At 51.8% G+C, this 24397-nt stretch overlaps 10 protein-coding genes across 10 annotated transcripts; 5 read left to right on the top strand and 5 right to left on the bottom strand.

The window, feature by feature from the left end:
* Nucleotides 1-1123: 1123 nt before the first annotated feature.
* K460DRAFT_257368 (GMC oxidoreductase) lies at nucleotides 1124-2961 on the top strand (the record flags this gene model as incomplete). Its single annotated transcript, XM_040927426.1, has 3 exons — nucleotides 1124-1441; nucleotides 1518-2382; nucleotides 2486-2961. Coding segments are annotated over 3 exons (1659 nt in total), but the record flags the coding sequence as incomplete, so codon positions are not given.
* A 480-nt stretch (nucleotides 2962-3441) lies between these two features.
* K460DRAFT_394896 (PLC-like phosphodiesterase) lies at nucleotides 3442-4860 on the top strand (the record flags this gene model as incomplete). Its single annotated transcript, XM_040936021.1, has 1 exon — nucleotides 3442-4860. One exon carries the CDS (start codon nucleotides 3442-3444, stop codon nucleotides 4849-4851), a length of 1410 nt encoding a protein of 469 aa, XP_040787742.1. The 3' UTR covers nucleotides 4852-4860.
* A 124-nt stretch (nucleotides 4861-4984) lies between these two features.
* On the bottom strand, nucleotides 4985-6362 carry K460DRAFT_366066 (3(2),5-bisphosphate nucleotidase HAL2). The gene has a single exon (XM_040933294.1). The coding sequence runs from the start codon at nucleotides 6318-6320 to the stop codon at nucleotides 5067-5069; it is 1254 nt and encodes a 417-aa protein (XP_040787741.1). The 5' UTR covers nucleotides 6321-6362; the 3' UTR covers nucleotides 4985-5066.
* Nucleotides 6363-6464: 102 nt separating this feature from the next.
* K460DRAFT_337097 (zf-C3HC-domain-containing protein) lies at nucleotides 6465-8435 on the top strand. Its single transcript, XM_040931000.1, has 2 exons — nucleotides 6465-7425; nucleotides 7478-8435. Exons 1-2 carry the CDS (start codon nucleotides 6747-6749, stop codon nucleotides 8287-8289), a joined length of 1491 nt encoding a protein of 496 aa, XP_040787740.1. The 5' UTR covers nucleotides 6465-6746; the 3' UTR covers nucleotides 8290-8435.
* A 130-nt stretch (nucleotides 8436-8565) lies between these two features.
* K460DRAFT_405444 (S-adenosyl-L-methionine-dependent methyltransferase) lies at nucleotides 8566-11207 on the bottom strand (the record flags this gene model as incomplete). The annotated part of the gene is made up of 2 exons (XM_040936850.1): nucleotides 8566-11136; nucleotides 11190-11207. The coding sequence occupies 2 exons, from the start codon at nucleotides 11205-11207 to the stop codon at nucleotides 8566-8568; spliced, it is 2589 nt and encodes an 862-aa protein (XP_040787739.1).
* A 266-nt stretch (nucleotides 11208-11473) lies between these two features.
* On the top strand, nucleotides 11474-12401 carry K460DRAFT_355023 (60s ribosomal protein-like protein l7; the record flags this gene model as incomplete). Its single annotated transcript, XM_040931844.1, has 4 exons — nucleotides 11474-11487; nucleotides 11546-11654; nucleotides 11725-11891; nucleotides 11942-12401. The coding sequence occupies 4 exons, from the start codon at nucleotides 11474-11476 to the stop codon at nucleotides 12399-12401; spliced, it is 750 nt and encodes a 249-aa protein (XP_040787738.1).
* Nucleotides 12402-12731: 330 nt separating this feature from the next.
* Nucleotides 12732-13854, bottom strand: K460DRAFT_366062 (uncharacterized protein). The gene is made up of 2 exons (XM_040933293.1): nucleotides 13263-13854; nucleotides 12732-13199 (listed from the first exon to the last, which is right to left on the bottom strand). The coding sequence occupies exons 1-2, from the start codon at nucleotides 13798-13800 to the stop codon at nucleotides 12916-12918; spliced, it is 822 nt and encodes a 273-aa protein (XP_040787737.1). The 5' UTR covers nucleotides 13801-13854; the 3' UTR covers nucleotides 12732-12915.
* Nucleotides 13855-15346: 1492 nt separating this feature from the next.
* Nucleotides 15347-16049, top strand: K460DRAFT_355021 (uncharacterized protein; the record flags this gene model as incomplete). Its single annotated transcript, XM_040931843.1, has 2 exons — nucleotides 15347-15955; nucleotides 16011-16049. 2 exons carry the CDS (start codon nucleotides 15347-15349, stop codon nucleotides 16047-16049), a joined length of 648 nt encoding a protein of 215 aa, XP_040787736.1.
* Nucleotides 16050-16601: 552 nt separating this feature from the next.
* K460DRAFT_376650 (uncharacterized protein) lies at nucleotides 16602-19927 on the bottom strand (the record flags this gene model as incomplete). The annotated part of the gene is made up of 4 exons (XM_040934900.1): nucleotides 16602-17043; nucleotides 17107-17336; nucleotides 17395-19739; nucleotides 19879-19927. The coding sequence occupies 4 exons, from the start codon at nucleotides 19925-19927 to the stop codon at nucleotides 16602-16604; spliced, it is 3066 nt and encodes a 1021-aa protein (XP_040787735.1).
* Nucleotides 19928-20346: 419 nt separating this feature from the next.
* K460DRAFT_311282 (uncharacterized protein) lies at nucleotides 20347-22815 on the bottom strand (the record flags this gene model as incomplete). Its single annotated transcript, XM_040930181.1, has 3 exons — nucleotides 20347-22332; nucleotides 22383-22687; nucleotides 22731-22815. The coding sequence occupies 3 exons, from the start codon at nucleotides 22813-22815 to the stop codon at nucleotides 20725-20727; spliced, it is 1998 nt and encodes a 665-aa protein (XP_040787734.1). The 3' UTR covers nucleotides 20347-20724.
* Nucleotides 22816-24397: the final 1582 nt, after the last annotated feature.

Here is a 24397-nt window from a genome sequence, read left to right as displayed (position 1 = left end):
CGCTGAAGGACGTGTATCAAGAAGTGGCGTTGGACTGGGATTCATCGTTTGGATAACGAAAATTGTTGGGTGCTTTACGGTACTGGTTGGCGGTCATGGCGTTTTGGATATGGGTGCATTGCTATGCGGGCATTGGGTACTGCGCTCCCGCTGAAGGGTTGCTGCTTTTCTTCCTCATTTTTTTTTTTCTCTCTCAGGATGCTCCTATCCGTTCTTTTCATCATCCTTCCTACCCCGTATTCGTTTTCAACTTCCTTCTTTTGGAGCTCCCGGCATTCGACGCTTCACACAGCCCATTAGGCTCTTCTTTCCCCTCGGCTTGAGCCTTCGACTCACCCTTCTCGGGTTCGAGTTGGTCTCGCCGACGGGGTTGGGCGTTCTCAGTGGGTTTGTCAGGGCTGTTGTAGCTAGGCAAGGTTCAGATGGAGGGTTGGGAACCAAGACAGGATGGGAAGGGTGGATGGAATGCAAGAGTTGGTCAATATCAGAGATTCAGTTCGATGTGTTCATCAATACTGACTTGTGGACCTATTGTGATGTTGTAGTCTCTGTTGCTTATTGTCAACTTTGAGATTGGGCAGAGGAGGCTCAGCGGAGCTTTACAAAATGCTAGGTTCCACCTGTAGAATCCAAGTTCTAAACGAGCATGCTACCAAGAAACATCAGAACCTAGCAGCACGTTCACGGCCCGCCGACCGAAGGATTCAGTCCTCGCTTCGTATTCGCGTTCGTATTCACGACTCCGGGTAAATAGTAACGGTTGTAAGCCTCTTAGTCTTTGTATTAGCCCACTAATGACCCCAAAGTAGTCGTAGAAGAATCCTAGAATCCTGCATGGAAGGATTTGCTTAGGCTCCGATCGTACTGGCTAAATGACTTGCAACTTGCACTATAATGAGGGGAAGATCTCTGGTGCATGGTATGGGTATATGAGACGTGCAGTAACTTTCGATCCCTCTTGCTACATTTAGTAGGTCACAAACGTTTCTTGTTAACACAGTTATACGTCAGTCATGAGACTCCAACTTGCAGTATTTCTTGCGCTAGGTTGGCACCCTGCACCGAGGTATTAACATTCAAAACACTTACACATCTAGTAGCTGTCTCACCCGCGCTCAGCTCCCCTCTAAACCAAACGTGGGACTATATCATAGTCGGCAGCGGGGCCGCCGGTATTCCCTTAGCTGACCGCCTATCCGAGGCCGGTGCATCTGTCCTTCTCCTCGAACGCGGCTGGGCATCTTCTGGTCGCTGGGGCGGAACTTGGAAACCCTCATGGCTCCAGGGTACTAACCTAACTCGCTTTGATGTTCCGGCGCTGGCGCAGTTGATTTGGACTACGGTGGTCGATAATAAAGGGATTTTGTGTGATGATGTACAGATGACGGCAAGTTGTGTGCTTGGTGGAGGCACGGCGATCAATGCTGGGCAGTTTTATCTTGTGAGTAGGGTTTGGTTTGCTTGTGTTGTTAGAAGAGGTAAGTTGGGGTGACAAATGCTAACTAACGATGGTGTAGCCGACGCCAGATGACTTCGACATCAACCAACCACCTGGATTCCGCTGGGCTGATATGACAAGTGCCTTTCAGAAAGCGAAGGACAGACTACCGTGGACGGAACATCCCAGTCTCGATGGAAAATCCTATCTCACAAACGGCACGCAAATCGCCATTGACGCCTTGACGAATTCCTCGATGCCGAATCCACATCGATTTATTCATGCAAATGATGAACTAGATGATAGAAACCGCGTGACTTCATTCGCAGAGTATTTCTTCATCAATGGGGAGAAGGGAGGGCCTATGGCAACGTACCTGGTCTCTGCGAGTGAAAGGAAGAACTTCCACCTCCAGCTCAACACCACCGTAGCACGTGTCCTTCGCGATGGCAATAAGGCTACTGGCGTTGAAGTCGAAGCTACTAGCCCCGGCGGACTCAATGGCACCATCAAGGTCACTCCAAGGACTGGAAGAGTCATTCTCTCCGCCGGCGTATTCAACACCTTCAAGATCCTCTTGCGCTCGGGTATCGGCTCTGCTGATCAACTCCACCTCCTCTCCAATCACTCCACTGAATCCGCAAAACTCCCGCCAAAGGAGCAGTGGATTAACCTTCCCGTCGGCCATAATCTCGACGACTCGCCGGCCATCGTTCTTGCTGTTGATGTTCCGCATCTGGAAATCTACGATTGGGAGAGCCTGTGGAATAGCACGGGCAATATACCGGAGATCAGAGCATATTTGGACAATAGAACGGGACCGCTAGCAGAGATACAACCGAGCTTAAGCCCAATTAGCTGGGAGAAGATCAGAGGGGAGGATGGAAGAACGAGAGTTGTGCAGTGGGATGTCAATTCAAATAAAGGGATGGGCTTAGTCGAAGGTAAATCACTCCAGAATGCCATTTCTCCCTTCATTCCCACCTCTTCAATTTCAAGAACTTAGCTCCGGGTTTCCAGTATGCTAACGTAAAGGGGAAATAATAGGAGGCTTGCTTCTCTTCACGTCCAACCTGTGTTCCGGAAAGACCTCCCGCGGTCGGCTTTCCCTCGTTCCTTCCCCGTCAAGACTCTTTGTCAATGTCACAACAATGCCATATTTTAACGATGAGGGGGATCACGATTTCAAGGCGGTGTTGGCTAGCGCCACGTCTTTGCTGGATATCTTGAAGACAATACCGGATTCTTCAATCCTGCTTCCGTCAAAGGACACGCCGCTGCAAGATTACCTACGCGGTTTCATCGCATCGCAGGCCTTGACAAGAAATCATTGGGCTGGAAGTACGCGTATGGGGGAGTCGTGCAGTGATAAGGAGGCGGTGGTGGATAGTACCACGGCAGTGTGTGGTATGAAGAACTTGCATGTCGTGGATGCAGGAATTATCAACGGGGTTCCGACGGCGAATCCACAGGCTACTTTCATTGTTGCTGCTGAAAGGGCTGCTGAGATTATCCTGGGGTTGAGTGGAAAGGGTTCTGCGGGTAGCTGATGGAGCTTCCTTCTCGGAATCTTATGATTTAGTCTCTGGTACAGTGTAAATGTTGTATTTGATTGAAGTTGATGTACCTATACTGCTGACTTGTCATCGATAATATCCGCAGCATGTCAAGGGCGTTCGCAACTACCCCACATTCTCCGAGGGATCCGACTAGCGTGTAGTGGGTGCATGATCTCATTGGTGTGCCTTGCAGAGTGATCCTAGACACCACATGAACTACCGCTTTAAAGCCTGTCAGGGCCGAGAATGCGGAGCTGAGATGGTGCAGTTTCGTATAAAGACGAGCCCCCGCTGTCGTCGTCAGCTTCAGCTCAACATTATTCAAGTGCTTTGCCCATTGAAGCCTTGCACTGAACTAGTTGGAAGCGACACAAGCCCAGAAACCAGGAACCAGAAGCCGCAGATTATTTCTCGCCATAGCAAGAGCAGGAATCAAGGAATAAGATGCCATCCAAAGGCATCAAATGTTTTGCCTATATCGCTGTTGACGGCGTCGAAATTGAATTCTCTGTTCCGAAGCAGAGCGTTACGAGAAGCAATCAGCGCGAGTATACAATCGACCACCTCGAAGTGGAATCATCAAACCTGGGTGCCTTCAAGGCAACTGGCAAATTTGAATTTGTCGTTCGCCGCGAGGGCCGTGAGCTCACGAAGCAATGGGTCGATGTGAATTCAATAACCGGGAAGGTCGACAATGGGACCATGTTGACCATGGATCAAACGCCTAGCATCTTCGTCGAAGACCTCATTGTGGTGTATGGATTCTATGATGCTGGGCCTGGGCTAGCGGGGCTGCCGAAACAGCATCAGTGCTATGTCACTGTTACGAGGAATTATGAAAATTGGATGAAAGAGGTTATTCCACCGGAAGATGACAGATCAAATCGGCCGTTCAATAGGATGGTTTTGCCTTCTGCTCATGATATTGGCATGAACGGCCTGCAGACGAGTCTAGGCCTACTTAAGAACGCTGGAACGGGGATTATAAAAGAAGTCTTAGGTCGAAGCCTCCCTCATGCACTCGAAATCATCAATAAAGTCGGAGATGGAGCAATTAATCACATTGCACCAGACATCATTCGAGCTTTGGCCGTTACGCAGAAAGACAGCCTCGACACCATCCTCAAGATCGGAGCGCGATACTTTGAGTTCAGACCCGCAAAGTGCCATCGCCAAATGCAGCGTGTCAGTCCGTTGGAGGATACATGGTACTTCCAGCATGGCGCAATCCCGGGAATGCCATACAAGCAACTACTCACCGGCATCGTCCAATTCCTCCAAGACTATAGCGACGAGATCATCGTCGTGCAAAACCGTTGGGACGGCGTGCCAGGCGACTGCCCACGACCCAATGATGATGAGCTCCGAGACGTACTAAACGACATCCTACGCGACAAAGATATCCAAATCGGAAATGAAGACGACATGATGGGCAAAAGCATACGGGACTTGCGAAACGAAAACAAACGCCTTCTTGTCCTGCAAAATGTAAACCAAGTCTCAAACTACGATGACGCTGCAAACGCTACTTTGACCGGCGACTCCATGGTGTCCAAGTTCAATGACATGTCGCAAAATCCACCGCAGGGTCATCCTATCACGCTGTTACAGTGTCAGGCTACAGCGACGAATATCAGGGATGTGATTATTGCGAGTGTGCTGGATTCGGATGTCAGTACAAGTCCGATTTTGGCGACGAAACCAGTGTGTGATAGCAAGATTTTACCGCTGTTGAGAGGGGATACTGGGAAGCAATTGACACGGGAGGAGAGCGTAGTTGTGCTCTTGAATGACTTCTTCGACGGGGCGACTGCGGATGTCGCTATAAATCTTTGTCTGGATAGGTTGGGGTGAGCTAGGTACGAGAAGACATAAGTCGATGCCTTGCGTATACAGCTCTATAGTTCCACCTTTCGTCGCTGTGAAACTACTGCGACTGGGCACATAACGGCAACAGATATAGAGTGAATGTGGTTTCAGGTAGAGGGAGTAATTAGACGGGGGAAAACATAGCTGGTGGCCTATGATTTATTTTTGTTATAATATATTTGAGGGGTTCTTTACGACCCTTACTCTTTAGCGCTAAGTACCTCTTTGACCACTTCAATCACCCTCTGGAACGCATCCTTTGGTGCAGCGACAACACCCTTGTTCTCCCTCAGTGTTCTTCCAATGCCAAAGTTCAGCGGCTTACCCCACGCATCACTGACTTCTCCGCCCGCTTCTTGTACAATCACGACACCAGCGGCGTGGTCCCAGATCTTCTCCTGATATGTCTTGCTAACCGGTAGCCTGAGATACAGGTCTCCTGCTCCACGTGCGATAGACCCGTATTTGGCCTGCGAATCCATTCGTACAGAGGGCTTAGTGATGCCGAGCTTCGAGGCAATAGCGGCGTTGTCGCCTTGCGAGGAGTGACCTGCTTCTACTGATTCACAGAAGGTGGCTTGGGAGACATCTGGGAGAGGCCTCATGGTGATTTTCTTTGCTTCTTGTAGGCCTCCTTTGCTGAGTGGTCGACTTGTGGCTCCCTGGCCCTTCACAGCACCAAATAGCACGCCCTTGCCCTCCTTGTCATCCGCGTCTTGTCCAGTTGATGAGTCGAGCGGTGCCTGGTCGTCCACTGGAAGGTTGGGGCATCCGATGACACCCACAGTCGGTACGCCATCAACTAAAAGCCCTAGACAGACTGCATACTGTCCACCTCGTAGGAATCCCTTTGTACCATCAATGGGATCAAGCGCCCAGATCCTTCCTTTGCTACCACCCTCACTCCTTCCACTATCAATGGCGGTCAACATGTCGTCGGCGCTCTTGATTGGACCACCAATCTTATCCTCGGCGGAGCCATCGTCGAGTTTCGCGGCCTTGACAAGATCCCATACGAGGTCGCGGAGCGAATCGTTCTTGCGAAGATCATCGGCATCTTCCTCGCCAACTATCTCATCTTCTGGAAACGCGTGCTTTATCGACGCGATGATGAGGGCCTGTGCGCCAAAGTCGCCGATGGTGACAGGAGACGAGTCGCTCTTGGAGAGGGTGCCTTTGGAGTGGCTCGAGTATACGGATTTGGTGAGGAGGGAGGCTCGTTGAACGGCTAGGAGAGCAATGTCCAGTTCCTTCTGGTAGGCCATTGTGTGTGGCGTGCGACTTGGTTTTGTATGTAAAGATTTGGAGAGGAGGGCGGGGGAGGGGTAAATGTGCTGTTTCAATTGACTGAGTCGCGCAGCACTTCGAGAAAGCAAAGATGGATTGAGTATTGAGAAAGCCAGGATGACGAAGGCTAGAAGGAAGAATCTAGATGGCGCGATGTGGGCTGGCATGAGCTAAAGCTATGCAACCGGCCGTTCGCTGGTGGGGTCGGGGGCAGATGGATGGAATTGACGTAAGACGCGGTGGTGCTCGGCGCGGCGCGGCGGTCGGAGGTTTCCTTTTTCGTTTGTCGTGGATGCTGGGGTAACGGGCACAGCAGCTACAGGCTCATCCACGCGTCGAAAGGCATCCGGGCCTATAGCTTTCTTTTCTGACTTCACCTCTGACTTTTACTGTTTAATACTACTTGTTAATACTACTTGTTTGTCTTCTCGACCGCTACCCATTCCCGCCTTGGTATCCACATTGGGAAGGAGTAAACAAAGATCTTCACAAAGGATCGCTCCCAGACCACACAACCGCGCATACATTCCGTACAACCCTAAACACAAGACGTCACAATCCCGGGCAGCGATAGTGCTACTTATCCCATCAATATGGCGTCTCCAGATCCACAACCAGCACTCGCGACGACGAAGCGCAAGTTCCACAAGCTCCTCGACAATTTAACCGCCAGCACATCGACGACCTCACTGGCCAGCACGCTCCAAGAGGCCAATGTATCGACCACATCACTGTCACAGTCAGGCAGCCCCGAACCCCCGAACAAGCGACCGCGAAGCTCCAACATCAGCATGGAAAGGGAAAGGAACATATCTGCCGGTCAAGAGCGCATCAGAATCTTGAAGGAACAGCTTCTCACACCACGCCGCCAGGCCACTATCAAAGTCGTGGGGAGCAAGCAAACGCCTGCGGAGTCCACACCGCGCAAGTCACCGAACTTCCAGCCATACAGTCAGGAGCAGTTCCTGGCACGACTGAAGACATTTGCAGACGTAAAAAAGTGGACGTCGAAACCAGACGCAATTAGTGAAGTCGAGTGGGCCAAGAGAGGTTGGAGTTGCGATACCTGGAATACCGTCGCTTGCAAGGGAGGGTGCGAGAAGCGTGTTGCGGTCAAGTTGAGGCCGAAAAGGAAAGATGCGAATGGAAAGGATATCGAGACGAGTGAGGATCTATCGGAGGAAGTGGAAGTTGCGCTAGTTGAGAGGTACAGAGAACTCATCGTCGCGGCGCATTCTGACGAGTGTCTGTGGGTCAAACGAGGCTGCCAAGGTACGTTATAGTGATATCCAAGTGTGGAAACGAAAGCTAACTATCCGTACAGACGACATATATCACATTCCCATCGCGAGTCGCAACAAGAGCTCAGCTGAGCTTCTCACCCGCTACAATTCCTTCACAGCCATAGCCGCTGACCTTCCCCTCCTCGAAAACATTACATACCCCGACCCTCCAATACAAGACATACTGAAACGCATACCTTCTAACTACTTCAAACCACCCGGTTCTGAAATCACCGCTTCTCCACCATCATCGCCCACAGAAATTGTAGCTTTCACCTTTGCGCTCTTTGGCTGGTCAGGCGTGTCGGAATCTCGCATCAGCCTCGCGGTATGCAATCACTGTTTCCAGCGTCTTGGTCTTTGGCTATCTTCAGACGCTCGGCTGAAGGAGATGAGCAAGAAGCTAGACGTACCGATTGAAAGTTTGCGCCTCAATCTACTCGAATCACACCGCGAACACTGTCCTTGGAAGAACGCCGAAATGCAAGGAAACTCAGGCGATAGCCCAATTGCGAATATGGCGGCATGGCAGACGCTTGAATTCATGTTGTTGGGTAAGGCTAAGGGAGCTTCGAGCTTAGAGAAGCCTGCACATGGACATAACAGGAACCTGGAAAGCGTCGACCTGGGAAGCGAGGTCACATATCCTCGTGGTAGTCTAGAGAGCGACGCCAGAAGTACGAAAGAACAAGGAGAAGAGGGAACGGATTCGTTGCAGCAGAAGTGGAAGAAACTCAAGGCGAAGCTCAAACGGAGTGCGAGCAAGAAGAGTCTAAAGAGCGTGAAGAGCATGAGGAGCGTGAAGAGCGGCAAAAGTGTTGTAGACAAGGATGGCGGCAAGGAGAACTCTTAGGTTGGGCTCTTCAGGCGATGACCTCTACTTGAGTGGATGCCAGGAGTTGAAAGATGAGAAGGGTGGATGGAACATGGCTTTGGGCATACTAGCTTGAGCACATTTGATGATACCCGGCTAAGCATTGTGTAACAAATAATATATGGTATTTCAGATGATACGAGCCACACTCCAGATGAAGATAGCTAACGCCGAACCAAATGCAAGCCCCAGTAAATCCCAGATCAAATGTCTCCCAAATCTTCTCAAAGCCCTTGAGTACTTTTGTGCGCCACTTTAGGCATCACCGTCCATATCGATGTCCACATCGCCCTCTTCCTCTTTCGCAATCATAGCCTCATCTGCCTGCTCGCCGTCACTCACATCTCCGTCTGCCTTCACATCTGCCGCATCTGCCGCATCTTCCTCGTCCTTGGCCTTCTGATCGGCCTCTGCCTTCGCCTTATCAGCAACATGGTTAATGATCTGCGTATCCTTCTCGTTGAACAATCGAAGTAGCATAGCCTTTCGGTCGTCCTTGTCAACCATGAGGTTGGCGGACCCTGGATGTCTCCACAAGGGCAGCACCATGCGGAACGGAATGCCCTGCTCGTCATCCTTCTCCACGCGCACGAAACAGCATCCAATATCCATTTTCTGCAATTGGTCGCCAACTTCGCCGAGGCCGGTTGGGCCTTCTTTGGGAAGCTTGGGGAACATCTCCATGACTAGCTGATGTAGCGTCTCCTTCTTGTCGCACTTCACAATGCGCTTACTCGCCCATGGCTCCAATATTCTGATACCCTCATTCTGTAACCGCCACGGAGCGTGGGTGTAGTCCTTGTCTTTGATCTTGTGCGCGACGAACATGACGACACCGCAGTGGATGAATTTCATACCACGATCTTTGTTCTGGGTGATGATGGTTTTTGCGAACGCAGAGGTATAGTAGATTTTGTTGAGGGAGAGGCCTTCCTTGTTCTTCACCATGAAGCGATCGCGGGGAAAGCGAGAGGAGATACCGAAGAAGTCCATAATGGAGGCAACCGTTTCGTCGTCGGCTGCCAAGTACTCAAAGTACTCCTTGTTCTGACTTTGGTTCTCAGGCTTGAGACGAGCGTCTTTAGGTGTAGCTGCTTGTGTGTTTGACCCGTTTGTTGCGGATCCGTTGGCGGCCAGAATGGGCTCCTCTGTTTGTACTTCCGTGGACTCAGGGGCTGCGTCTGCGTCTGCCTTGGCTTTTTTCAAGGATGCAGGCTCTTCAACCTCTTCCAACTTACGCTTCAGTGCGCCCGCAACGTCAGGAACATCGTTGTCAGCATCCTCCTTGGTGGCATCTGCCTCGATCACGTTCTCGTCGGGCGTTGGGATGGATGAGTCGGTCGTGGTCGTGGCCTTCGCCTGGGACCTTTGCGCTTTGGCTGCGTTCTCCGGGTTTTGGATCTGTGCAATCTTGATATCATCCAACTTCTCAATGATAGCAATGAAGAAGCCTCCAGTATCCTGCTGGTGAGGATAAACCCGAATACATCGCTCGAGCGGGATGCGCTCTTCAGGAGACTTGGGGATTGGTGGGAAGCACCCCGAGGTAATCTTGGTGGAGAACTGGCGCGCTGGCTCCTCGACCTCGTACTTCGCCTTTGCCTTTTGATAGGCTTCCCAGTTGGTGAACATGTGAGCAGTCTTCTCGCCTGCAGCAGAGACCGAAGATGTGTCGAGAACCTTCCAGACATTAAGGCCTGGCTTGCGTTTGAGGTTGGGAAGGTGATCGGAGCAATCTACAAGCTGAACCTTGGAGGTGCCTCCGCAAGCCTCGATAGCTGCAGCAACCACCGCCTCATTCTCAACAGGGTTCATACTGCAAGTAGAATAGACCAAGCGACCGCCCTTCTTCAGCATCTGCAAACCTCGGAACAGAATGCGTAGTTGCAGATTGTGAAGACCAAGCCCATCCTTGGGTGTCCACTTCTGCCAAACATTTGGGTTCTTGCGGGCTGTACCATCACCGGAGCATGGCACATCAGCCAAGATTCGATCATACTTTAGATATTGCTTCTTGCGGCCGTCGGTGCTCGGGAGCTCGATCGAGGGGAATATCGACGCGTCGTGTTGTGTGACAATCAGGTTGGGGAAATTGAGTCGCTTCACCTGGTGGACCAACATGCCGGCGCGCTTGTAGTCGGTGTCGTTTGCGATGAGCAGACCTGTCGATCGGCCGTCGTCACTGTAGTCGCCTTCTGCGCTCAGATCAACAGACTCTCCGTTGGCCACTCGCGTAACACGCTCTTCCTCGTCGCCGTGGATCATCTCAGCCAGCTGTGCCGACTTGCTTCCAGGCGCAGCGCACATGTCGAGAACGACCATGCCCGGCTTGACGTCGAGGAAATGTGGTGGGATCATGCTGACAACCTCTTGTCTGCTGATATTGCCTGAAGCAGCTTCGGCGACAAGGAATTTCTGGAAGTCGGCGAAGGGCGCATGTCGTCGAATGACTTTCTTGTGAGTCTTCATGTGCCAAACGAGTTCGTCCGGGAAGGCCTGTACTGCTTCGGGAGGCGGCACTGGCTTGCCTTCAAACTTCTTCTCCGCAATGGCTGGAATGTATCGCGTCTTGAAGATTTCGCGCACTGCGAGGGCGTCGGACTTGGTGCCGGTAAAGCGGAAGCTGTTGGGCAAGTCGGCCTGGAGAGTCGTCCACATCTCCTCGAATTCTGCTTCCTCCAAGAAGCCACCCATGCGGTAGTAGCTCTCGAAAAGCTCGTTTTTGCGCTCAATGGTCGACCATGGCTCCGATCGAGTATCTCGGCCTCCTCCTCCGCCGCCGCCTCGACCTCTGCCTTTACCGCGAAACGGTTTGCGACCGCCGCCCTGCCTCGAGTCAGTTTGAAAGTAGTTTGTGGTCGGAAGATGCTGCTACTCACGCGACCTCCTCTTGCCATTGCTATGTATGGGGATTGTGAAGGTGGTACTTTATTCGCTACTGAAGCGCAGCAGCTGTCGCAAGTTGAGAGCTCCAAGAAAATGTCAATCAATAAGCTCGGGAGGGGAGTGGGGTCCTGGGCAATTGGCTGCAGATTTTGGGGTTTATCCATATCGGTACTAGCGCCATCGTTACTCAGCACACACAACGGATTTCGCTCTCGCCTACCAAAGTTTCTGACTTCAGCTTTCTGAAAATCGACAGCCCGACTAACCACCAGCAAAAATGGCCCGCTCATCGTAAGTCAAGACACAGCAATGCTCGCAATTGACCCTTTACTGATTGCCGCGTGTGCAGCGTCCCCACCCACAACGACATCGCCGTCCCCGAGTCGGTGCTCAAGAAGCAGAAGGCTCACCAGAAGACGACCGACTCGCAAGCGGCCGATCTGAAGAAGAAGCGTGAGGTACGATGAACAGCCTCCCAGAACCTGCGAAAGCGGATAGGAGCATCACAGTTGGCTAAGACTCTCTTAGGCCAACAAGCAGAAGCGCGAGACGCTCTTCAAGCGCGCCGAGAAGTACAACCAGGAGTACGTCAAGGCCCAGCGCGATGTCATCGAGGCAAAGCGCGCCGCCAAGAAGGACAACTCCCTCTTCGTCCCTGCCGAGAACAGGCTCGTCTTCGTTGTCCGTATCAAGGGGTATGTCAAAGTTCTCACCTCCACATCAGCTTGTACTAATCCGATGCCAGTATCAACAAGATTGACCCCAAGAAGCGCAAGACCCTCCAGCTTCTCCGTCTCCTCCAGATCAACAACGGTATCTTCATCAGGCTCACCAAGGCTACCCTCGAGATGCTGAAGATCGTCGAGCCCTTCGTCGCCTACGGATACCCCAACTTGAAGACCGTCCGTGAGCTCATCTACAAGCGCGGATATGCCAAGGTCAACAAGCAGCGCATTCCCATCACCACCAACGACATCATCGAGGGCAGCCTCGAGAAGTTCGGCATCTCCTCCGTCGAGGACCTCATCCACGAGATCTACACCGTCGGCCCCAACTTCAAGCAGGCCTCTAACTTCCTCTGGCCCTTCAAGCTGTCCTCTCCCACCGGTGGCTTCCGCACCAGGAAGTTCAAGCATTTCATCGAGGGTGGTGACCTTGGTAACCGCGAGGAGTTCATCAACCAGCTCGTCAGGCAGATGAACTAAGCTCTCCCTTGGTTCACTGGGTGGAGGAACGGTTAGCTTTGAACGATACCATGAAGATCACGAAGGTTGGTCTCGCCCACTTCTCGATTGAGGAATGAGGGAAGGCCGAGCCACATGCTCTGGTTAGCTTAGACAATTCTTCGGCACATCCGCCGAAGAACAATGAAAAAGTTTATTCCACACCCTGTACACGAAGTTGAATATCGTGATAGAAATTTACACATGACTAATACCACAACTACCCTATGCTCGGCAACCCCGATATGACCCAACAACTCTGCTCGACATTTCAGCAACCATCGTTCACGCTACATCTGAAAGAGAAGTATGGGCCACTCCATTAGATCTATAGAGTTCACTAGGAACAACTTTCTCAATTGATAGACAATAGATTACAATGCCATTCCTCGTCAAATGTCTGAGTGCTGTCGATCCAAAGTACAAAAGAGACAGAAAGGACCGAACATATGTTCCTAGCCTTGGCCCTCCACACTTTGATAAAATGCAGCACTCTTCAAGAATCGAAAGAATACTCAACCTTCTCGTAGTCAAGATCATTGTTGTAGATGACGGTCGCAATAGTCTCTTTTCGCCCGGTAAAGTCAATAGTGCAAACCTTTCCAAACTCGGCAACGTTGACAATGCGGCCTGCCTTGTAGTCACCAGTCGAGATGTAGTAGATCCTCTTTGGCGTGATCTGGTAAGCCTGGTTTGGCTTCGCCTGCCACACCGAGACGGGAACCACATCTTCAATGTTGGGTACCGGAGATTTCATGCCCAAGCCACAGAAAGCATTTTCTATTGGTATCTTGTTAGTAGATTCATCAGACGGTTGCTCCAATGTACAAAGTGGGGACCTACTGTACTTTGTCAGATCATATTTATCCGTCCTGATACCAAAGGATCCGTTCTTGTCCAAGGTGCCCACCTTGCTCTGGTTGAACACGGCGCCCCCGTCCACAATCTCCAACAAGCAATCGGTTCCCTTCTGTTCGCCAACGCCGAGCTTGACGTCTTCATAGTCGGACGTCGACACGACCAGGTCCTTGGCAAGGGCCTTGGGTTCCATGCCACAGACAGCATAGAATGTCTCTTGGATGCCGAATCGACCGCTGCCGTGCTGGGCGCCGATGCCGGGCGAGGTGCCCCAGACATTGGTCCAGGCTTCGCCGACTTCCTTGGAGTAGGCGGGCTTGTCGTTGAAGATCATGAATTGCTCGACTTGGTCGGACTTGTTTTTGATGATGATGGTGATGTTGTCGGACATGATGGGCAGTTTTGTCTTCGAATTGATCGATATGACTGAACAAGTAGAGGGTAGATAAGACTGGGGGGAAACACTGAATGTAATGGCTTCTGTATGTTCTACTGAGACGACTTTGCTTCGGGCTTTATACATTTTGGCAGACAGCTCTACTGCTCAAAAAAGAAGTGATGGAGCATTAGTGCTACGCGAAAACAACGTGACATACAAAGTGGCGGGCTAGAGCTAGCTGAGAAGTCTGTACATCTTCTAGTTCATGCAAGCCATACTCGACGCATGCGTGCTTCCACTCTATGCTTTCGAGGCAGCAGTCAATAGAACAACAATGAAGATGGCGGTGGCGTCTTCATCGCAGCTGGGCCTTCAGCACACATGCGGAGACTGTCCGACTCTAGTCCAATTGAGTAAAGCGGAGTAAAACCAATACAGATGCATGTATAGTGGTCAAGCCTACCTAGGTAGAGTCATCGTTGCTGAGTGGGGGCGCGGTGGAGCAGCATGATTCACGTTACTTGGGTAAGATTACATCCACACAAAAAAACCATCCATCATTGACTGTTCATTCTTTCAAATCTGCCAGGCGACTAGCAGAAATGCTTGAAGTATAACCATATAAACTTGGGGTCGGCGGCGAGAGAGCGCTTCCAGAGTGTGGCACTCCTTTCTAGGTACCTTGCCAGGGGGTCTGCCGCCACATTCGACGGCTGCGGGCTGCGCACCGTCCCGACTGCGTAGGATAAGTCTAGAATGCGCCCTGCATGTGAATGTGACCATAGTCGTATCTGCACGGTTCTGATCAACGTTGCTCGCTAGCGCGGTGAGGCTTGAGCTGCGACGGCTCTAATGCAGCCTATCCTTGGAAGATTCAATGTAATCGCAAACATCTCTCCGCACTCAGAGTACCTCCACAGAGCCAGTAATAGCTCAACTAGTATGTAGGCGCTTTGGAAATCCTCTTAGGCTAGAGCTGCTCGAGCTGCATGCATCCTGGGAGATAATGCAGAAGACACTGTAGGCGACCCTCTTCAGCTCCACACTTCTGCTTCAGCTTTAGACTTCTCTTGTTGATGACGAGTACACTTCTCGACTTGTTTTAAGTGTGCTTTCCAAGATCATGATCTCGGTACTTCAATGGGTAGGTCAAGAGACGGCTCGCGTAGCTACTACGCTCGGCGGAAGTTGGCGTCCAGCCGTACCATGGCAAAGCCATAATGTACTGCTTGCAAGTTGAATACAGTGCTGCGCATAGCTGCAGTGGGGATGCAATAGACTTGGTTCTCAAATTTTCATGTTCCTGTGGTAGTCCGTCTGCTGCGGTGAAAGCGATGCTGACCTGAACAGCCGAAAACTTTATCTACGTATTAGATGTAACGCTAACCGTATTTAGACTCGTCGTGCCGCATTTGGCAGCCGCATAGTCCTCAGCTGGGCTTGTGGCTTGGTTAACACAGAGCTGTGTACTCGCATCACACCCTTTGTGTGCATCTTTCCACCCGTCTTGGAAGCTGAGGGTGCGGTTCTACTGCTGCCCCGCCCAGTTCGCTTGCATTGTAGGTAGCCACATATCTCAGCTAACGACGAAGCAGACCTTCGTCACTCAAGTGTAGAACAGGTATAAGGCGAGGTGCTGCCAGTCTTGTCGGAAAAGATATCAGTCGCATCAGACGGCAATCTCACCCTTATGCATTTCTTCCAGGCCATTATCGCTCCGGCTATCAGCCTCACTCTTTTTCACTCCACAGCTCATGCCGTCGGCATTTCCTTCTCGCAAAACGCAGACTGCAGCCAACCCACCCTACGATGCAATAACATCCCCGCACAGATCTGCTGCAACAACAACCACGGTTTGATCGACTGGTATGTCAAATTCACGGACTATGCCCACAGCCATAGTACTCTCCTCGTCGCCTTTACAGGAGGGCAAGCGGGCTGTGGTACCAGTTGTGCATCGCGGGTTGGTGTTGATCCACAACAGCCACAGGGATGTTTCTCGTGCGATGACGTAAACAATGAAAGGCTTCGCGGTGCCCAGTGGATCTTTAAGTCTGTGGATCCCTTAGGAAGTGAGGCCACGAGCAGTACGAGAGCGACTGAAGCTACTCCGAGTGGCACCACTCAGCCATGTCGCCAGCCTGATATGGCGAACATTGACGGGCACTGGTTCCATATCAACTATGGCATTCCACAGGCACACACGGATGCCATTGTTGACTTGGCAGTCAGCGGAGCGTCGTTGCAAAAAGTGGGTGAGGAGTTATTGCAGTGGAAGGTTGCAGAGCCGGTCACTGAGGTGAGTGTGATACAAAATCCATTACCAGTTTTACTTGGCTAACATGCTAATACAGCCAAATGCTTCATCGTTAGGTGGACATAGCGAGCTGTAAGCTGTCTAGTCATGAATAGTTTTTCAACCTTTGGAAGAAGTAAGAAGGGAGGACGAAGTTTATATAACAAATAACAAAGCAACATGTATTTCAACAAGAGCCTACGATACACAAGCATGCAGCCGAACCACATCTTCACAGGTCCATGTTAGTATTCAACCACATCAACACGAACAGCCATGTAGGATCCCGAGTTATGAAGCCAATTATCACCAGAAAGTGCAAAGTATAAATTCGAGAACATGTTAATCCACCGAGCCAACCCCATTCCCTGGATATCATTGCTATGTATTCCCCCCACCCGCCATCTGCCATTTGGCATTGTGATCCCCCCCTCCCATACTTGTCAGTCTAGACCTGGATTGAACCCTACGCTAAATAAAACAATAAAAGATGCTACCAGGAAAATTATGCGAGAAAACATATATGTTGAAGCTTCTTTCAATGCGCCCGTCCCGCCCTTGCAAACCTGCCATCGTACATTGCAGCAGTCAGTCTATTAGTCGTGAAAACGTCAAAATGCTTGTTTTCCATCGTCTCGTCAAAAGTATATTACGCGGTATGTGTCATGGTTGGCGTGAGCACCCCTCCATCCGCTTGTCCTTCTGCATCCATGAACTCCTCAATAAAAGCACTCTCGGCATCCGTGTCGAAGTCGTCCATATCCATATCCGCCTCTTCTCCAGTGTCATTGACATCGTCCCCGTCCTGCACATGCCCCACATGCAACTCCGCTTCCGTTATCAAGGGTATCATCATCTCAAACGTGTGCGCCGGAAGCTGCATGTGCGCTAGGTTCTGTTGTAATGTCTGCAGATCCTCGTGTAAATCTTCCGTCATCTCCACGTTGTTCTCTTCATCGTCCAAATGGATGCTAACGTGATGCAAAGGCGATGGGCCAGCCGCGCTGACAGCTGTTACGTTTGCCGGCTCCTCCATTACCCCAAATTCAGTCGTCACGGTGATCGAATCCGGACCAGGAATCGGTGGTTCGCTAACAGACGACGCACGCGTGTCGGCCGGTAGCTCATTTTCGGGCGCTATATCATCTTCGTACACCCCGGCAAAGAATTCATGCATCGCCCCGGCCAACTCATCTGCCTGTCCTCGCTCTTCTCTATCCTTTTCAAGCTTGGCCAGGGCACGGAGCTCTGCTTCTTTCTTTGCCTTTGTCTCAGTTTCGAGGCGGCACTTTGCGCGTACGTTGGATTTTCGGGCGCATGTGGGACAGTGGTAGTTTACCGTGCAGAAAGTGCATGTGCATGCTGGGTTCAATGCGGCGCATTGCTAATTGCCATATTAGTATCTCAACTCTAACTTCATCATAGGAAATCAGAGCACTTACATCACAAACCAGTACAGCACACTCGGAGCACTCCTTAAGTATTCCGGGGCACTGCGGCCTGTTGTCTCCCCCCGGGCGCGGATACTGGCAGAAATACGCTCCGCAACCCTCCCATTGAACAGGATGCCGTGGGTTACACGGCAGCGGGGGAGGGTTCGTTATTGAAGTTGGCGGTGCACGAGGCGAGTTTGGCCAGGAACCCGAATTGCGACTGCGGACACCGGACACGCTGAATGAACGAGGCCGAGATGAGCTGACGGGGACGAAGGATAGGGAGGCGGCTAGCGAGAATGGATCAGAGGTTGAGGTTGAGGTAGAGTTGAATGATGTGGTCGCGGACATCTCAACGGACGCAAGAGTAGCTGGGGCGACAAGAATCTGTGACTGTGACATGGGTGTCTCGGAAGATTCAGATTCATTATCAGCAGTTGAGTAAAGATCGTTGTGTGATGATGCGGTAGGTGTTCGCTCCGGGTCTGGTGTACTCGTCCTGTTAGGATTGAAGTCTGGAATGACTAGACGCTGAGGAGGCTCATTGTGTGACCGAACATGTTCTCGCTCAGTATGCATATCTCGGTATCCACATTTGCGAACCTTCAACGCTCTGAAGTCATGTTCTTTGCAAATCGGGTTCTTGCAAGCTCGGCAAGTTACCTTCCATCTAAAACTCCGATGGCAGTCCTGACATAACCCTCGCGGACATGTCTGCTGTTGTAAGTCAAGGGTATCTTGCTTTAGGTACGACAGCATATCGACGTCTTCGCCAAGAACGTATTCATAAAGGCCGTTAGTCTTCAGTTCCCGAATATAATCAACTGGTCGAAGCTGATTGGAGAAGTCAGGGTCCTCGAAGTGCTTCGTTCGTGGTAGAGGCGCTGCTCGTATCTTATCCGCACCTCTGCCGCCTAACCCGTTGCCTAACACCGCTATACCACCGCCACCAGAGAAGATGGGTTCCAGGCAACACCAATGCATGTTCAATCTTGGTGGCTCTCGATTTGCTGGTGGTACAGGCATGCCGTTGTTGAAATTCCCACCGTCTTCTGAGTCGGATGAGTCGTCGTCATGGGCAGTCTCGTTCATGAGATTGGGTGATCGTGTTGACCCTGGGGCCCACCAGAAGCGATTCCGCTCCACTGTTTCTTGTCGACTCCGGTCCTCCAATGACGAAGCTGACCCAGCCGCCTGTCCAAGTGTACTGCCCAGTGTGGTGCTGTTTCCGAATGCTAGATTTGCGAAATGCCGTGTCTTGACTCGTTTCCTCGGTATTGGGCGATTGAATGCACAGCTCGCACACAGCGTCTTCCGGCATCCCATACAGTGCATGCGGACACTGCAAGACTCGCAGCGCTCCAAAATGACATCGTTGCACTGCGCACACTTGACTTCGTCTATGAAGGTTGTGTGACTTGTCCTGAGATGGGCTGGGACATGCTTGCCCTCTCCAGCGTATTCTCCATTCTCGGCACCAAGCGGCTCGCCGTCTTCTCCAGTCTCGGAAATCTCCCACAGTCTGCCATCGTGGGGGCCTAGTTTCCGTGTGCCTTCCATGGGTCCTATGCGATTGCTTGATCTCCATAACCGGTCGAAGGGTACCCAGACCTCCATGCTCTGCGGACCTGCTCTTCCAGCATGGTAGTCCTTTCTTCGATAACACCTGCCTCCCGGACTTGGGCACCATGCCGTATCCGTCCATATTCCCAGCTGGTGACAGATCTCGATGAGCTGGTGAGTGGGGTCGGAGTCGGAATCTCGCCGTATGAGCGAAGACGGAAGGTAGGGTCGTCGGCGGTGATGTCGACAGCGATACGTGTAGAGGCTCTTGAGAGCGAGGTCCCTCTGCATCCATGGCGCGTCCTTTAGGGTATAGGGCTCGAGAAACGGCACAATGTGGTATTTGATGGAGACGTTCTTGCAGCCCCGTACGGACAGATGCTGGAGGGTATCGATGCGCGGTGCGAGCACGCTCCCCACAAGGGCTATGCCGGTCACAGCGGTGTTGCAGAGATCCAGACTGGTCAGGCGAGTTCCATTTGGCGCTATGATCTGCTTCAAGAGGGCGTCGAACGAGTATGCCTTGGATTGGCGCTCCCTGTTATCGGGCGTCTCGTTGCCCGGTGAGCCCACGTTGGTGACAGCGGGCTGGGGCAGCCGGAAGGAGAGCGTCTTCCATGCGAGCGGATAGTTGCGTAGAAAGTCGCGCAAGTAGGGTGACGTGTGGTAGAGCTGGAGGAGGGCGGGGGTGGAGATCTGGGCGAGGAGGGATTCGAGGACGGGCGGGTACGAGGTTATGACGGACTCGAAGAGGGCGAGGGTGGCATGCTGCTTGCCAGCAGCGCCTCCTGCTATGGCATCGGTGGCGGTAGTAGCAGTGGCTGTTCCGGTGCGGTCGAGGCGGTCGGTGTCCCACAAGAGGTGGTCTGTCTGGCTCTGCTGTTGCGTGCTCATGCTTGCTGGACGTGGCAAGCAAACGCCGGTCCTAACGAGGCAGTCCTGGTGAACGAGGCAGCACAGCAACATACAAAAGAGACATGCAGAGGAGACCAAGGGCGTCTGCTTGCGCCGCGGTGGGGATCAGGGGCGTAGGACAGTGTCGCAGAAGCGAATGTGGTCGTGTGCCTAGGAGGCGTTGAGCGGTGGTCAGGCAGGCCCAGGGTGGTTCACGGGCCAGGGAGGACGGGAGAGGACGTCGATGGCGAATAGACTAGATAGATGTAGGGGGCGTGCCTCACATCCATCTAGGTATACAATAATTGCCAGGCAAAGCCACCTTCACCTTCACCTTGACCTGCTGCTCACAGTGTGCTGCTTATCGTTTTGCTTGCAGTCTACCAGTCGTCCAGCGCATGCCAAGGTGAGATTGCGCGACCGAGACACGCATTCGGCCGGTTGGAATGCACCCATCCACCAGCCTATCAGGCGTCTGCACATCATCACTTCTATGCTCGACGACGCGTTTTTTCTGGATTCATTGTATTCTTATTATTAATATCATCCAAGAACTCGTCTGCTGTTTACGCGCAATAGCGAACAATATACAGTAGTTGACCACACCTCCTTCGCCACGTAACCGGGATATCAAGTGCTTCTTCTACAAGACACAAAACGGAAACTAAACACGCAAAAAAACATTACAAGCCCAACTTCCAAAGCGCCAAACTCCACGTATCCATGCCTTGCCGCTATGCTACACTTGCCCAAAAAAGGAAGAGAAAAAAAGGAGATCCTGCGCTGCTAACGCGTCGCATATGCACGCTAGCGTTCACCGTGCCCCAGTACAAGCGCCTTCCTTTCTACCAGCCTCAAGGCACGAGGGTATTCACAGCGCCATCAGAACATCCAGTTGCCCTCCGTATCCCGATCTTCAAGCCCGTCAAACAGTACAATGTCCCAATCAAACTCGTCGGCAGAGCCCCCAGCCACAGGTGGCCAAAGTGCATTGCTGATGAACGAGAACACCGGGAGGTGCTGCCCAGTACCCGTTGCATTCATCATCTTGCATATATCCGAGTCGATGTCGAACGCTGGCCTCCTCGGCGGCTTTTTGAACTCGAGCTCGACCGTGCCAAAGTAGGGAATGCATAGCCGTGCCTTGCCAGCGGGTTGCTTGCTCGGGTCAAGTGACGACAATATCTTCTTCAGAACCACAGCAGTCCTGGCCGCAATCTTTTCCCGGGGACTTGCTTTGGCCAACTTCTCCATCTCGCCTATGAGGCGGCAGATCATGGCGAAGTCGGTCCCCTTGCTCTTTTGCACCTCGCTCTTTTCCTTTGTACCCAGTTCGATGACAATGTCCAGCGTCAGAGTAATAGCAGCGATGAACACACCAATCTCAGCAAAGCGACAGCAAGCTTGTGTAATGTATGCGTTCCGAAGAGCGAACCACCTCATCAGAACGTTGCGACTGGCCTGCAGAGCCGTCACCTTTGAGAACTCGTAACGGCTTTCTTGCGATGCCCTGAGAAGATAGGGCAAGTGTATGAAGATCTTCATCTCAAAGTGCCACATCTGTACCATCAGTCGATCCAGTGAAGCGAATGACTCTGGTGATCGGGCTGTCGATGGAATGTTGGGCACCTCCCAAAAGTCTTTCGGCATCTCTCTCATGATTGACTCCAGTTTCTCGTCCATGGTGAGGGCCGCCGCATAGGCCTGTGGTGAAACTTCGCGGTCAAGTTCCGCTACCTGCCGCGATATGGCATTAGTCCTCGAGCGATGGATAAGGTGCAGCTCAGCGTTGTCGGCGAGCGGGTAGTCATCTGCCGCAAATGGGAGGCGTAGATGCAAACCCAAGTATCTATCCATGTCCACAAAGGTGCGCCAGATTCTCTTGGCATCAGAAACGGCGGGAATTGGCGGTTCGGTATCTGGTTGTGTGATGATGCGCTGGAAACCCATGAGGTGAGCCAGGTTCATGCCTCGTCGGATGATAAGCCAGGACTGGCGAAGTGACGCGCTGTTCACGTGGTAAAGGGCGAGAAGCAAAAGTGTCTCAAGTCCATGGAGGGTTAGCATCTGTTCGTCCGAAGAAGTGACCAGAGATGTCACCGTGGCGACATAGTTCTGCATTGTGGCTTCGAGGTTCCACATGCTGGACAACCGAGCCTCATCAAACTCCGGTGGAAGCGAGTTGATACATATGGCTAAATGGAGGAGTGTGCGGGCGACGATGATGGATCGTTCTCGCGCGACAGCCTGCATATCCAAAGCGTACGACTGTTGGTCTCTGTTGACGCAAATCTCTTTGGCCGCGCTGTAGGTGTTCCCAAGAATCATCCAGCCGTTGGAGGACTCGAAAATGATGTCTGCATCATGCTGCAAGGGCAACAGAGCAGTCAAAGATCGATGAAGTTGGTCATTCCCCGAAGACTGTCCGCTCTCGGGCTGTGAGACGAGCGTGCGGATGGAAGGTGCAGAAGTCCATGTTTGGGCCCCCAGCTATCTCAGTAAGTACGGGTGCGGTGGATGAACGAGCGACAACTACTTACGATTCCGTTGCCTATTGACGACATGCTTTGTGCATCACTCGAAAACTCGGGCAGGCCAAATTTGGACTCCGTATCGCTAGAGCTAACAAGTGTTGGACTTGGTGGAGCCTCTGATGATGCGCCCATGGTAGAGCTCTTGCGACACACGAATCGGTCAAAGAGTTGCTCAAGCTTGGACAACCTCTCACCAATATGTATTGAGCAGGTACTGTTTTGATCTACCCGATCCGGCCCGGAGCTATTCAAGCTGGGATGAGAACTCATGTCCGTCGGGCTTGAATTCCCTTGGATCTTTGGTCTTTTGCCTATGGGAAATCTTAGCATGGCGGTAGTGGGTTCAAGATTCACTCTTACACTCCCAGCAAGCCCGGCGTAGACCTTTCGATGGTCTCTTGTTGTTTCCGTCCTGGCTTGCCATATTTTTGGACTCCATCATACCGTGCTAGGTGACGGCACAATTTAAGAATGTTTTCTATCACGACTCTCTGTCCTTGTTGTCGATCAAGGCATAATGTATAGCAGCAGCCATTCTGTACATATAGTGGGGTGAGGGTGTTGTGAAGGCGAGATTGCTGATGTGCGAAGTAACCCGTTCAGCTTTCGGCCTAAGATTCGTCCGCTGTTTGCCATGCGGGCTTTATCCCTGAGCGCTACGCAACCCTAGCAAGTCATACAAGAGTAGACTTGGCAAGGCCCGGGTTAGATCTACAATGCAAATAAAGATGCCGCTCATTATAATTGCAAGTTTCGCCGCGGGAATAGTTTCCAAACGTGGTCGGCCCCTTAGGACCAATGTAGAATTTCTCACTCGCTCGTTAACTTGAGTGTTGCTGATGGAGAGTCGGCAGGGAGCTAACAATGCTCCGGCTGGAGCTCGGAGAGTACATGTAATCTGTCAGGCGACTAGCGCGCTATCTCCGGCTCGCACGAGTACAACTGTCACGGCAATGCGCAACGGGGCGAAGAACGCGCGCGCGCATCGACAAATACTTGAATTACCAAGATGACCTTCAAAACCATCCTCACCGGCGTCACTAGTCGCATCGGATCGACTCCGGAACCCTTCCGTTTCATCTCTACTCTCTCCTCGGCCCTTGCCCAATATCGAAAGGCATGACAAACCAGAGGTGGTGATACTCGAACGTTTCACACACTGTTCCAACGAGGTGATTGCGAAGCTTTCGGGGCCGAAGGGGTGCATTTTTGTAAGCACAAAGCGACGCACTTGTGTAATTCCATAATCGCTGCTGATGTCAAGATGTATGACAATTACAGTCGGAAGTCCGGCTTTGCAACTAGATTATCCCAAAGCCTTCGCAAACGCGTCGGCATGAAATCGGCGAAGGTGGCAATCGCTTGGGTCTCTGCATGTAACAAATGCAGTGGTTGAGCGTGACTAGAACGAACCCAAAGAGCTCAGTGCGGAAGATGAAGTTATGTCATTTTGTCCAACCTGTTACAGGACTCGTCCAAGTAGCACATGGTGCGGCGTGCCCACGAAGCGAATAGAAAGGGTTGATGGGTGAAGGATAGACGCAGATGATTAGGTTCGCGCATCATCACTGGGCCAGCGATTTGAGGGTAACAATCATAACGCGACCCAGTACGGCGATCCGGTGCGGTAGCTATATTGGAGAGGCCTTAAACGGTCACTGGTTCATCCGGCTCTGTCATTAGGTCTGACGAGCTTGCCTTTGCCCTGCTTCACGCAGTGATGCATGGAAGCGTAAAGCTCCTGCTGTTTTTGGCACTGCTGCAACGAAGTCAGAAGCTGATTAGCGGGCACGAGGTTTAAAAACGTAAATGACGGACACGTGAAATCGAAGGAAAGAAGGTTGATCGGACGATCCATTGATCCGCCAAGTGGTCTGGTCGCCAAAAGATGCCATTATTCCGCTTTCGAGAGACGACGGGACAACCATTCGGCCGCCGTAGTCATATGCGACAGATGCTTTTTATACGCATCTACTCAATGCAAATGCGCATGCTACAATGCACTGGTATAATCCAAACTC

The sequence above is a fragment of the Cucurbitaria berberidis genome (assembly GCF_010015615.1).
Source record: "Cucurbitaria berberidis CBS 394.84 unplaced genomic scaffold K460scaffold_3, whole genome shotgun sequence".
Classification (NCBI taxonomy): domain Eukaryota; kingdom Fungi; phylum Ascomycota; class Dothideomycetes; order Pleosporales; family Cucurbitariaceae; genus Cucurbitaria; species Cucurbitaria berberidis.
Note: the sequence above shows the minus strand (reverse complement) of the source record. Positions and strands in the feature narration are given on the sequence as shown.